The sequence below is a fragment of the Penicillium lagena genome (genome assembly GCF_028827675.1).
Source record: "Penicillium lagena strain IBT 129212 chromosome Unknown utg000001l_segment0_segment0, whole genome shotgun sequence".
In the NCBI taxonomy this organism is placed as follows: Eukaryota; Fungi; Ascomycota; class Eurotiomycetes; order Eurotiales; family Aspergillaceae; genus Penicillium; species Penicillium lagena.
Genome location: NW_026623222.1, coordinates 2,740,348 through 2,752,374, shown reverse-complemented (window position 1 = coordinate 2,752,374; position 12,027 = coordinate 2,740,348). Strand labels below are relative to the sequence as shown.

General features: G+C 53.0%; 7 protein-coding genes across 7 annotated transcripts; 2 read left to right on the top strand and 5 right to left on the bottom strand.

Moving 5' to 3' along the window:
• Positions 1 to 105: 105 nt before the first annotated feature.
• N7510_001192 (ankyrin repeat domain-containing protein) lies at positions 106 to 588 on the bottom strand (the record flags this gene model as incomplete). The annotated part of the gene is made up of 1 exon (XM_056973119.1): positions 106 to 588. One exon carries the CDS (start codon positions 586 to 588, stop codon positions 106 to 108), a length of 483 nt encoding a protein of 160 aa, XP_056838236.1.
• Positions 589 to 600: 12 nt separating this feature from the next.
• N7510_001191 (ankyrin repeat domain-containing protein) lies at positions 601 to 3,432 on the bottom strand (the record flags this gene model as incomplete). The annotated part of the gene is made up of 1 exon (XM_056973118.1): positions 601 to 3,432. One exon carries the CDS (start codon positions 3,430 to 3,432, stop codon positions 601 to 603), a length of 2,832 nt encoding a protein of 943 aa, XP_056838235.1.
• Positions 3,433 to 3,715: 283 nt separating this feature from the next.
• Positions 3,716 to 3,973, top strand: N7510_001190 (uncharacterized protein; the record flags this gene model as incomplete). The annotated part of the gene is made up of 1 exon (XM_056973117.1): positions 3,716 to 3,973. The coding sequence occupies one exon, from the start codon at positions 3,716 to 3,718 to the stop codon at positions 3,971 to 3,973; it is 258 nt and encodes an 85-aa protein (XP_056838234.1).
• Positions 3,974 to 4,580: 607 nt separating this feature from the next.
• N7510_001189 (VHS and GAT domain-containing protein) lies at positions 4,581 to 6,154 on the bottom strand (the record flags this gene model as incomplete). Its single annotated transcript, XM_056973116.1, has 5 exons — positions 4,581 to 5,342; positions 5,423 to 5,815; positions 5,874 to 5,915; positions 5,970 to 6,040; positions 6,109 to 6,154. The coding sequence occupies 5 exons, from the start codon at positions 6,152 to 6,154 to the stop codon at positions 4,581 to 4,583; spliced, it is 1,314 nt and encodes a 437-aa protein (XP_056838233.1).
• Positions 6,155 to 6,715: 561 nt separating this feature from the next.
• N7510_001188 (putative haloalkanoic acid dehalogenase) lies at positions 6,716 to 7,435 on the bottom strand (the record flags this gene model as incomplete). Its single annotated transcript, XM_056973115.1, has 1 exon — positions 6,716 to 7,435. The coding sequence occupies one exon, from the start codon at positions 7,433 to 7,435 to the stop codon at positions 6,716 to 6,718; it is 720 nt and encodes a 239-aa protein (XP_056838232.1).
• A 358-nt stretch (positions 7,436 to 7,793) lies between these two features.
• On the bottom strand, positions 7,794 to 10,180 carry N7510_001187 (60S ribosomal uL22 domain-containing protein; the record flags this gene model as incomplete). The annotated part of the gene is made up of 10 exons (XM_056973114.1): positions 7,794 to 7,946; positions 8,002 to 8,189; positions 8,310 to 8,523; positions 8,680 to 8,787; positions 8,913 to 9,125; positions 9,178 to 9,459; positions 9,518 to 9,600; positions 9,653 to 9,884; positions 9,937 to 10,035; positions 10,100 to 10,180. 10 exons carry the CDS (start codon positions 10,178 to 10,180, stop codon positions 7,794 to 7,796), a joined length of 1,653 nt encoding a protein of 550 aa, XP_056838231.1.
• Positions 10,181 to 10,646: 466 nt separating this feature from the next.
• On the top strand, positions 10,647 to 11,918 carry N7510_001186 (NAD(P)-dependent alcohol dehydrogenase; the record flags this gene model as incomplete). Its single annotated transcript, XM_056973113.1, has 2 exons — positions 10,647 to 10,703; positions 10,764 to 11,918. 2 exons carry the CDS (start codon positions 10,647 to 10,649, stop codon positions 11,916 to 11,918), a joined length of 1,212 nt encoding a protein of 403 aa, XP_056838230.1.
• Between the last annotated feature and the right edge of the window lie 109 nt (positions 11,919 to 12,027).

Here is a 12,027-nt window from a genome sequence, read left to right as displayed (position 1 = left end):
GCCCACGTCGTCGAGAAACAAGAAATAGCGACCCAATTGTTGCAAAAGAGGCCATGGAGAGTTTAGCTTGAAACGAAGAAACGTATCTGAGATTTGCAGGACCGATCAGCGAACCCCCTGTTCTAGGATCTGATCAGGGGTCAAGACGGTCTGAGGGCAATGTTTACGGATTTGGTGCATCAAGAGTTCGTGCCTCAGTGCCCAGTCCATGATATTTCTGCCATAGCCATCCTGAAGGCAAGGATCGGAACCAAGGTTGAGAAGCATAATAGCGAATCTGATGTGACCGAGACAGACAGCAAGATGGAGAGGGGTTTGTAACAGCTTGTCCTGGTCGTTGATAGTCGAGGTGAAACGCCGAAATCGATAGAGAATATGGAGCATGTTTCTCGAAGCTGCAGTATGAAGAGGAGTCTGGTCGAGTTCATCTGCGAGCAACGAATCTGCGCCAGTGTTAAGAAGAATTTGAACTTGATCAAAATGGCCCTCATGAACAGCCGCCACAAGAGAAGATCCATACGGATCACCCTGGGTATTGACATCAGCGTGAGCATCGAGGAGAATCCGCACTATCTCGGCGCGTCCCATACATGCAGCGGCCTATAGGGCGTTACCAAATTGACCACCCTGAGCATTGATATCGGCGTGAGCGTCGAGTAGCAACCGTGCTATCTCAGTGTGTCCCGTAGATGCAGCGGCCTGTAGGGCAGTGCCGTACTGACCACCCTGGGCGTTGATATCGGCGTGAGCATCAAGGAGAATCCGCACTATCTTGGTGCGTCCCATACATGCAGCGGCCTGTAGGGCAGTGCCGTACTGACCACCCTGGGCGTTGATATCGGCGTGAGCATCAAGGAGAATGCGCACTATCTTAGTGTGTCCATTACATGCAGCGGCCTGTAGGGCGTTGCCGGATCCACCACCTTGGGCATTGACATCGGCGTGAGCGTCGAGCAGCATCCGCACTATCTCAGTGTATCCATTACATGCAGCGGCCTGTAGAGCGTTGCCGAATCGACCACCCTGGGCATTGATATCGGCGTGAGCATCAAGGAGAATCCGCACTATCTTGGTGCGTCCCATACATGCAGCGGCCTGTAAGGCGTTGCCGAATTCACCACCCTGAGCATTGATATCGGCGTGAGCGTCGAGCAGCAGCCGCACTATCTCAGTGCTTCCTCTTAACGCAGCGGCCTGTAGGGCATTGCCGAATTTACCACCCTGGGCATTGACATCGGCATGAGCGTCGAGCAGCATCCGCACTATCTCGGTGCGTCCCATACATGCAGCGACCTGTAGGGCGTTGCCAAATTTACCATCTTGGGCATTGATATTGGCATGAGCATCAAGGAGAATCCGCACTATCTTGGTGCGTCCCATACATGCAGCGGCCTGTAGGGCAGTGCCGTACTGACCACCCTGGGCGTTGATATCGGCGTGAGCATCAAGGAGAATGAGCACTATTTTAGTGTGTCCATTATATGCAGCGGCCTGTAGGGCATTGCCGTATTCACCACCCTGGGCATTGACATCGGCACCGGCCGCAAGCAATGGTTTCACCACACTCTGATGACCTCCCAATGAAGCTAGCTGTAGCGCACCTCCACTCCTATGCCTTGTTGTTTCAAGCTTGGCTCCTTCATGCAGGAGCCATTCGACAAATTTCACATTCCCGCATCCGGCCGCTTCGATTAATGGTGTTATTCCCTTTTCATTTTTTGCCTCGCGGTCGACTCCCTTGCTCCAGAGTATTTTGCCCGCTCTTATATGACCTCGTCGAGCTGCTAAATGGAAAGCTGTATTTCCAATTCCGTCTTCCTTCGCGACATCTTCACCATTCGACACCGCTGATTCTATGACGTCAACCAGATTGGCAGCTGCAGCCATATGTAAGAGTGTTGTGCCTGTCGGTGGGCATGCTGTATCATACCGATCTAGCATCTGGTAAATCTGGACCCATCGATGTATCACTTGCTGTAGGATAACTTGTTCATTCCGCAGCACGTTCGCTCGACGCCCGGCAGCTTTTTCCGCATGAATGAAGAGGTTGACAGTGGCGTAAATAACCAATGGGCAACTCTGGATGAAGTTATTTTTCATCTGAAGATTATGTAAAATTTCTCGAGGCATGTGTACTCTGGCTAGATAAACCAGACATGATCTGTAGAGAGTTGCCTGGCATTGGAATAGAATCTCCTCGCCATCCATAGGTGACGTGTTGGCACCGATATGATGACTCAAAAGCCCCAGTCCTTTCGCACGCAAGAAATCATTGACCGACTGGTGTACCACTTGTACAGTCTCTCGGTCATCACTGCTTGAGACTACTTCGGCTAGCCCACCAGATAGAGCCTTGATTCTTCGCTTCATGCGTGCATCGCTTTCGATAAAACCGTGGATCTTCTCCCATTTTTGTGGGGAAGGCGTTATTTGGGCATTCTTAGCAGCCAAGGCATACCGCATTTCTGTCACAGTGAGTCGTCGCTCGGCCAGGGACACCCATTGAAACAACATGAACGACTGATCCCGATTCCTTGCTTCTATCACGTTGTTTAGAATGTACATATACACGTCTTCCAGGCCGGCTGGGACCTCGTGTAACCAGCAACGGATGTCGTCAAACGATTCACCTTCGAAAATCCTCTGCCTAATAAGAGGCATTATGAGATGAGCCCATTGGAACACACCATTGGTTTGCTGGATCAGATTTTCCACTAGCACCTCCCCCGCCGCATCACTAGGACTGTCTCCGACCTCTGTGTCAGCAAGGATGTCCTTGATATATGTGGCGATATCTGCACGATTATGGTCTTCGACATATATCTCTATAGCCCGGGCACTTTCCATGATGGGATAGTGTCGACATGAGATACAAATTTTTACTGCCGCGTTCTTTTTTTCTGCGCGATCAATAAGTCGATGGAAATATGCTGCTAGCTGTTGAGCAGACTCAGTCCCAGCCTCATCCAGTGCATCGACAAAAACCGTCACTTGCTGTCGACTGGCGGATGCCACGATCGCACCTGCCAGTAACTCTTCTAGCACCACTCGTGGCCATTCCCACTTACGTTCACCATATCCAAACTGCTTACATCGTTGTTCATAGGTCTCGCGCACCTGAGGGCGCACGGTCTCGTCGAGGATAAAGATCTGGTTCAGCAACGATCTGAGCATCCCGAGCGGTGTTCGTTGCATCTCCGTGCCCCGAGCGGTGAAAAAGAAGTCAAGCCGAATACCCTGACTGCTGTCCTGTAATCTCTTGAGTCTGTCGTGCAGGAACACCATCAGTGTCGATTTGCCCGCACCCGGCTTGCCCTTAATCCATAGTAAGCCACGGGACTGGCTCCTCCAAGACTGGTACTTTTCCAATTCCAAAATCCATTGGCAGGTATTTGTATGACATGGCTCGATATTGTCTCTCCGATCTAGCATCTGCGGGAATGCCAGAGACCCAAGCACCTCTACCACTATAATTAGTGATAGTCTCTTTGACTGATATGGAGCGATTCGAACCGTTGTCTATCCTCTGCTGTGGGTTATCTGGTGGGTCTGGGTCGAAAAGTGGCTTTCAGTCAACTTGGCCCGGCTTGGAAAATGCTTCATTAAACGTACCGGATGAGATGTGGATCGGTCCATAATTGGCCCCAAACTGAAACCCCGCGTTTGCATGACCAAACGATGTTGAATTCATGCTCAATAGGCGGTGCATACAATGATGCTGTTATTAGCAGAGCCGAAGTCCCAACCACTAGCAAACGGAAGGCCGACCTCAGCCCCACGATCAGATGACCATCGACCGCTGAACCTTGGCACCGATTATGTACTTGTTCTCTTCGCTAGATTCCCCGTGGACCACTGGCGAACACGAGGAGCCTTGCGGCCTTATAGCGTCAAATGCTATCAAAGGAGAGGCTACCGGCTGCCGTGGTACAAACGGCAGAACCCACAGCCCGCTATTTGGTATTGGGAGTAATTGTGGGGTACAGGGGTAGTAGCACTGTCCAGCTCCGAAAGGTAATAAACATAGGCTAGTATAATAAAATGATTCGGGATTTTTACGGTACAAGGCCCCAATCGGGGATATTATATTAGATTATTGCTAAAATGGTTTGGCGTGCCCTGACATGGGGAAGAGAGAGTGTGTAGGTGATGACCCCGATTTCTGGAAGTACTGTTTCTAAATATCTACATGCGAAGGCTACAGGTCGTTGATCAGAATTGGGCTTGGCTTCAACAAGAGTGGATCCTGAAATACTGTCGTTGAAGTAATATCAGACGAAATGCCAGATAAACCAACGATTTCCTAACTTTCGAGAGGCTTGCTGTACTCAGATATTCCATACAACCGATCTTGTTTGGGCTGCGTATGGCGGGTATAGACTCTGTATGCATGCTTCGAACGAAAAGAATCATATAATCCAAGTAAATATAAGAAATGGTGCTTCACGGAGGTATCATGGGTGAATGCAGACAACGGCAACAAAACGCTTTATCGAGAGACAAGAACAAGGGCAAGACAACCCCCAAAAAAGAAAGCTTATAACCCAACATGTTTTTCAACAACCATCCGCTCTTCAACGCTAATGCTCAGTAGGCACAATCCCAACACGACCACTGGGCTCCGTCGTAGTCGTGCTATGAGGATGATTCGAATCGGAGTCATTCGTAGCAAAGTCGTCCGCAAAGGGGTTCTGCACCTGGAACTCATCCGAGTTATACTCATACCGCTGGCTCGTAGTTCGGGGGGCAGTTGGTCCCGAGTTGGGCGCTGGCTCTGCGGCATCATCTATATCTATTAAAGGCGACGGCACATCGTTACTCAAGCGGGGCGCTGCACTCGCCGACATGGGCCCAATAGCGCCGGACGCAACGACATAATTGTTGTTGTTTGACTGCGGGCTGCGCTCGCGGGAGGAGTTATTGTTGGGGCTCTGGCTGACAGAGCCACGGGCCTTGCGCGCTTTCAACACTGCGCGCTGCTGCTGCGAGAGCGCCACGGAGAGCTCGTCGTTCGTCTCAATCAGGGTTAGGAGCGTCTCGTCGTCGGGCGCTGGGTTTGTCGCCTGCATATAGCCCGAAATGACGCGCGAAGCGGTCCGGCAGCGGTCCGTGAACTCCTTGATCAGATCGTTGCTTTCCATCTCTGTCGGCGGGGTCGATTGCACGAACTGCGTGAGCAGCTTGGCGGAATTGCGCGACTCGGTGACACGGGCCGCTAGCTCCTCCGGGCCCGGCAGCACGTTGCGCGGTGCCTGCGGACGCGAATAGTAGTTGTAATTCTGTTGCTGCGGGTTCTGCGGATTCGGCGGCGGATACGCTCCTCCCATCGGCCGGCGGTCCGTCTAATTCGAGAGACTGTGGTTAGCGGGTGGGTGCCTTGCGCTACGCCTTTTTCTCAAAAAATAAAGAAACAGGTTCTTACCCATGACTGCGTAGCCTTGTGCTTCTCCTTACTCCACATCTGTAACAGCAGCGCCAGGTCCTGGTCCCACTGGCGCTGCGTCTCCAGCGTGCTCAGATATTGGCGCAGATAGTGCTGCACGTGCCAGTCGCGCCCTTGCCTGAGCTGGGTCTTGATCGTGGCCACGAATTTGCCGTCAATGTTGCGCGTGAACGTGTGACCCGGGTTGTCGGCCAGGATGCGCATGAGCATGATCGCGTTGTACTGGACGTGGTTCGGGGTTGTGCCTGGCTCGGAGAGGTACCTGCGAATGCGATGGGCGGCCTCCTTGGCGGCGACGGGGCTGCTTTCGGCGGTTTCGACGATGAGGGGCAGGTGGACGAATTCATCTCCGGCGGTCTGTATCAGGTGGGCCTTGTCAGTTGAATGTACATAGTATGAAGTGGGAGGATGGCGGTGGTTGAGTACATACAGAGCTGTGTTGTGGGGCACCGCTGGTTTCGCAAAAGGCTGTCTGGACTTATTGTTAGTCGGGATGAGTTTGTTCTTTCAATCTCAACAAACACACAATTTCTTTTAGGATAATGCCCTCGGGGGAGTCACTGGGGTGGGATGGTTCGTTGTCGGAACCAGAGGGGCCTGGGTGATCCTGTCAGCATTCCTTGCAGCAGGAGGCGGGATGGGAAGAGACGAGCAGTCCGACTCACTCTCTTGCTCACTCTCTCGCCGGTTCAGACGTAGGAAGCGCTTCATGGTGGTGGTGGGTTGGGGGAAAGCAGGGGAGGAAGAGAGCGAAGCGAAGGTTAAGAAGCAAAATAGAAGAAAAACACAGGTACTAATAATTGATGGGGGCCAGAGCCCATTAAAGCCACGGAGTAGAAGCGAGGCCTCAGCCTCCCCGCCAAGCGAAGACACTGCCAACAGGTTGTACGCGCAGATGTCCGTTGACGTGTTTAAGGGGGTTTTCTATGGTCGCCGTTGGTTATTCTCTGGTTGAGCTGCGTCAGCTTGCAACTATGTTGCCGCACAAGTCGGTGCCTAGCAGTCAGCAGCGATAGAGTGCACGGTCAAGGCGAGCTACAATGAACTATGGCTAAACCAGAGATAATATCGCTAGACCGTTCATGGAAGCTATAGCTAATATTCAAACCATATCACGAAACGTGATCGTCGTGTCTGGGGCCATCTGGATCATCAATCTATCTATTTTTAACTCGACGAACTACGATCCTACCCATAACAACAAAAATCCCTCCCTAACAACATCAACAATGACATAATACGTACTACTACCTAGTTACTCCTGATGGCATACTATGGACCCGATTCTTTCTCCAAAGCATCCGCCATCTCCCCTAGTGTATCAAACCTCCAATCAAACACTGTTTCCCCCTGCTTCCCAATCATAGCCCCCGGTCGCTCAATCCAAACAGTCTTAATCCCCATCTTCTTGGCCGGTTGATGATCATGGAACTGGCTCTGCGCCGTCTGCAGAATCGCTGTCTTAGGAATATCAAAGGTGGTTTTCACTTTCTCAATCATATACTCGAAGTTCCGTAGTTCGGGTTTATAAGACCCCACATCCTGCGCCGTGATGACTAGATCAAAGGGCACAGATTGCAAACTGCCCTCATTCGAGCGCGCAAAGGACTCCCTGTCGACATTGGACAGAACGACTAACTTGTAGTGTTTCCCCAGTCGGCGTAACGCATCCACCGTGTCTGGGAACGCAGGCCAGCTGCCCACGGTGTTGCCGAATGCGGTGCTTTCTTCGGGGCTTGGGGGTGGGAGACCTAGTTGCAAGGCGAGGGTTGGGTGGATGGTTGCTAGCAGTTGCGAGTAGGGCATGTCCGGGGTTTGGCGCTGCTGGGCGTTTTCGAGGGAGTGGTAGACGGTCAGCAGGTGCGCATTGGGGAATACAGTGGTGCTTTTCGAGAGGAGAGGTTGTAAGGCTGAGAGAATGCCGGATTCCCAGTCTATTAGGGTGCCGTAGACGTCGAAGCAGAGGAGGCGGTAGTCTTTGAGGTGGGACATGGTGTGGATGTTGTATATACCTCTACTAGGTGATGGGTAGCGGAGGAATGGTTGTCGAGGAAAGAAATAGCCCCGCAGCAGATTATTCCCTGTTTCCTACCGATATTGTTGTAATACAAAAACCTAGTAGATTACAGAATGATATCGTGGTATTTGAACTTTTTGAAATTGTTCTCCATGCGTGCTGGGCGCCATGACCTTAAAAAACAATCAATCGTATGATCCATGTCCAACAGACATCACAGAGAGACGAGATGCGGGAAGAAAATCGCCGCTCACTGCGACTGTTTTCTTTTTCTGGGCACACAGCATCATCATATCATCGCCCCTTCTCCTTCACATCCATCCACTGATCTATCTATGCCTCAGTGAGGGCACGGCGGATCTGGGAGCCACGCTGGCGGGAGGACAGGCGGGGCTTGAGGGCATCCGAGGGTCCCTTGGCGACCTGCTCCTCGGCCTCGGTGAGGATGAGCTCGATGTGGCAGGGGTTGGTCATGTAGGGGTTGATCTGGAGAAAGTTAGTTTATTGTTTGGTGTTTTGGGACATGATTCAAGAAACGTACGCGACCGTGGGCACGGTAAGTGCGTCTCCGGCCCTTGGGAGCCTGGTTCACCTGGATGCGCTTGACGACCAGGTTGCCAGTGTCGAGACCCTTGGTGTCCGCGTTGGCCTCGGCGTTCTTCAGGAGATCGATGAGGAACTCGGCGGACTTGACGGGCCAGCGGGCCTTGCTAACACCGAACTGCTTGCCTGGGTGGTTGTCAGAAAAAAAATTCAACCATCAATTTCATCCTGCAATCGTGCGCTCCAAAAAAACGCCCACAAGTTTTTTTTCCCACACCCAAAATAAAATAAAAGGGAAGCACTCACCCTGAGCAGTGCGACCGGTGCTGCCGGCGTACCGCCGCATGGGGACGGCCATGGTCTTGGTGGTGACATTCTCGAGGAAGGTGAGGGCCTTCTGCAGCTTCATGCCGTTGATGGCCTGGGCGGTCTCACGGGTGTTCTTGAAGCTGACACGCAGGTACGAGCCCCGCGCGCGGGCGCTCTTCGTGGCCGAGATCTCCTGGGCGGCGTAACGGACCTGTAGAGAGAGAGGGAGTTAGCATTTGGTGCGTCTGTGAATTTGACGAATTTCAAGATGATGAGACGAGCCGATAGTGGTGACAAGGGGAGCGGCATCGAAGAGGAATTGGGCAGAGGAATTGTCATCGAGACGCAAGAGAGCAGTCAGACTCACCATCTTGGAGGAGTTGGCGAGAGGAAGTCGATGGTCCTTTGTCGGGTGGTGATGGGTTCCGCTGTCGGTCGCGGATTCTTCGAGTGTGGATTTTTGCGAGGTCAGGTGCTAAGCGAGAACCCTAAACGTGTCAGGTGATTTGTCTTATGTAAGTAAATATTGGTGCCTCAGGCATTTATTTTATCGTGTCTCTATTAACTGAAGTACTCTGCCCATCCTCCTCCCGTCTATACCTTGGCCTGCCGCTTCTGCTCTGGTACCTGCGTGAGCAACTCCCCCTTCTCCACCGCCGACCGCAGATTATCCAGCACCAAAATCTCCATCTCCCGCTGCGTCTCGAAGGTCATCGTGCCAATATGCGGCAGCAACATCACGCGCGGGTTATTTACCAACCCAGGCTCAATCTCGGGTTCATTCTCGTACACGTCCAGACCGGCAGAGCGCACCTTTGGCCATCATTAACTTCCAGACTCTCCTCCGGGAAGATTGGATACATACCTTGCCCGAGTCGAGCGCCGCGACCAGCGCCTTCTCGTCAATCAAGGCTCCCCTCGCCGTGTTTACGACCACTACACCATCCTTCATCTTGCCGAATTCCGTCGCACCAATAATGTGGCGCGTGGATGCGTTCAGCGCCAGGTTCAGACTCAGCACGTCCGCATTCGCCAACAGCTCGTCAAACGAGACGTACGTCGCGCCTCCTTCCAGGTCAGCGGGCAGCCGCGAGCGATTGTGATACTGGATCTTCATGCCGAAGGCTTTGGCTCGCACTGCCATTTCCTGATTCCCGTTCGTTAGGCAGAGCTCTGTCTGAAGGCAAGTAAATCCATCCACATACCCGTCCAATACCCCCCATCCCCAGAATCCCCAACACCTTGCCCTTGGGATCATTGCCCAATGTGGTCTTTCCCTGCCAGGTTCCTATTCCTGTTTTCAGTGGGCAATTATTTTGAGCGTAGACAGATGAACTCACCAGCGCGAAGAGCCGCCTGTGGCACGTAGGCCTGTCGCAATGCGCCAATCATGAGGAAGATGCCCACATCGGCGGTGGCGTTGTTCACTGCGACTGGCGTGCTGGAAACAGCAATGTTGCGCTGCGAGCAGGCAGCGATGTCGATGTTGTCATAGCCCGCGCCGTTGTGGCAGATGTAGCGCAGGGTTTGCGGGAGGACGGCAACTAACTCCGAGTTAAAGGGACCAGTATGCTAAAGACGCGCGTTTAGCCAATGACCTTTTGTAGAGAGGGTTCGTTCGCACCTTGTTGGACGTATTGGACCGGTAGATGGCAACGACGTCGTCGTACTGGCCGGCCTGGCAGTTCTGGATGAATGCTTGTCTGCCGCCGCTGGGGAATTCCTGTTGCGAATTAGAAATTGGAGTTTAAAAAATTAAAATTTGAAAATAAACTAGGCGACGTTACTTTGAGCGTCAGGATGGAGGAGAAACTCTCCCATTCCTTGCGCGCGTGTATAATGTCGCCGATGAGCAGAGCGGAAGGCATGTTGGCGGTTGCTTTTGGGGATATTGTTGCGAAAAAGAGAGAAGAACTGGCTAAAGGGAAGAGATGAACCCCGCGACTATCGATAGATAACCCCCACAGGTGGAGCCTGAATTCCGAGATGACAGAGTACGGTGTTTGGAAGTACACTAACTGCGAGTTCTACTATAGTTGATGACTTAGGGCTAGGTCTGTGCCTAGGGCATATAGTTGCATCTCTCCTCTCGTTACTCTTTGAATAAGTCGGATTCTATGACCTCTCATCCTCTGTCCGATTAATACCAACACGGACACCCCCAATCATCCCACGGCATCGGCAATTGAAAATGCGGCATCTGGTTCGATAGCCGACACGGACCAAGTCCGGATCCCCCACGAGAAACAGTGGGGGTTTATGAGGGGAATCATCACATCATGTCAATTCTTGTTCGACTCTCTTCCTTTCAAACAACGCACACACACTGCCACCATGACAGACACATCCGTCAATGCGCTTGTCCTCCACGGTGCGAAGGACCTGCGCCTGGTAAGACAAAGAATATCTTGATATTAAACCCAAGACAGGTAGTTAACAAACACCCCCCAGGAAACACGCCCCGTACCCGCCCCAACCGGCACCTCCGTCCAAGTCGCCGTGCAAGCCACCGGCCTCTGCGGCTCCGACCTACACTACTACACCCACGGCCGGAATGGCGACTTCGTCGTCCGCGAGCCAATGTGTCTAGGCCACGAGTCCTCAGGCACAGTCACTGCCGTTGGAGGCGACGTCAAGAACCTGAAGGTCGGCGACCGCGTCGCGTTAGAAGTCGGTCTGCCGTGCCGCAAGTGCGCCCTCTGTCAGCAGGGCCGGTACAATATCTGCACTGCGATGCAGTTCCGCAGCAGCGCGAAGCAGTTCCCACACCTGGACGGTACGCTCATGGAGCGGACGAATCATCCCGCCAACATGTGCCATCTCCTGCCGGACAATGTGTCTGATGCCGGTGGAGCCTTGGTTGAGCCGTTGGCTGTGTGCTTGCATGCTATTCGGCGGTCGAGGCCGCCGACGGCCGAGCAGGTGGCTCTGTCGAAGGGTGCGGGAGAGGGAACTGCGGCGCTGGTGTTTGGCGCGGGTGCCATCGGGTTACTCCTCGCTTCTGCGCTGGCTACATCAGAGCAGTTTACTTCTATCGTAGTGGCAGATATCGACCCCTCGCGATTGAAGATTGCCGAGGCGTTGGGTCTAGGTCTGAAGACAGCGCTGATTCCTCGCGGTGATCCTGCCCATCCGCCTCCTGCGCCGGATGCTCCGCACGCAGAACAGATCGCGTTCGCACTACAGAATGCCCAACGCGTCGCAGGCACACTCACGGCAGCAGCTGTCAGCGGCGACGATCTTCCAGTCCCCGGCTTCAGTCGCGTCTACGACTGCACGGGCGTGCCAGCCTGCGTGCAGGCAGGCATCTACGCCTCCGCACCAGGCGGCATCCTCGTTCAGATCGGAATGGGAAATCCCATCCAGACACTCCCCGTTGGCGCCGCGGCGCTGCGCGAGGTCGATATCATTGGCGTCTTCCGGTATGATGGGTATGCGTACCCGGCTGCTATTGCGTTGATGGCGAGTGGGAAGATGGCCAAGGTGGAGGAGCAGGTCGTTACGCATCGGATCAAGCTTGCGGATGGGGAGCGTGCGTTCGAGCTTGCTGGTAAGGGGGTTGATGAGATGGGGAAGCCAGTAGTCAAGGTTGTGATTGAGAGTTAGTTGCGCTTGTATGCATGTATACCCACCAAAATGGAAATGTCGGATATATATATTGAGAATATATCAGAGCATGGATTTAATTTTGCCCTTCGAAAATATAAATATCAAA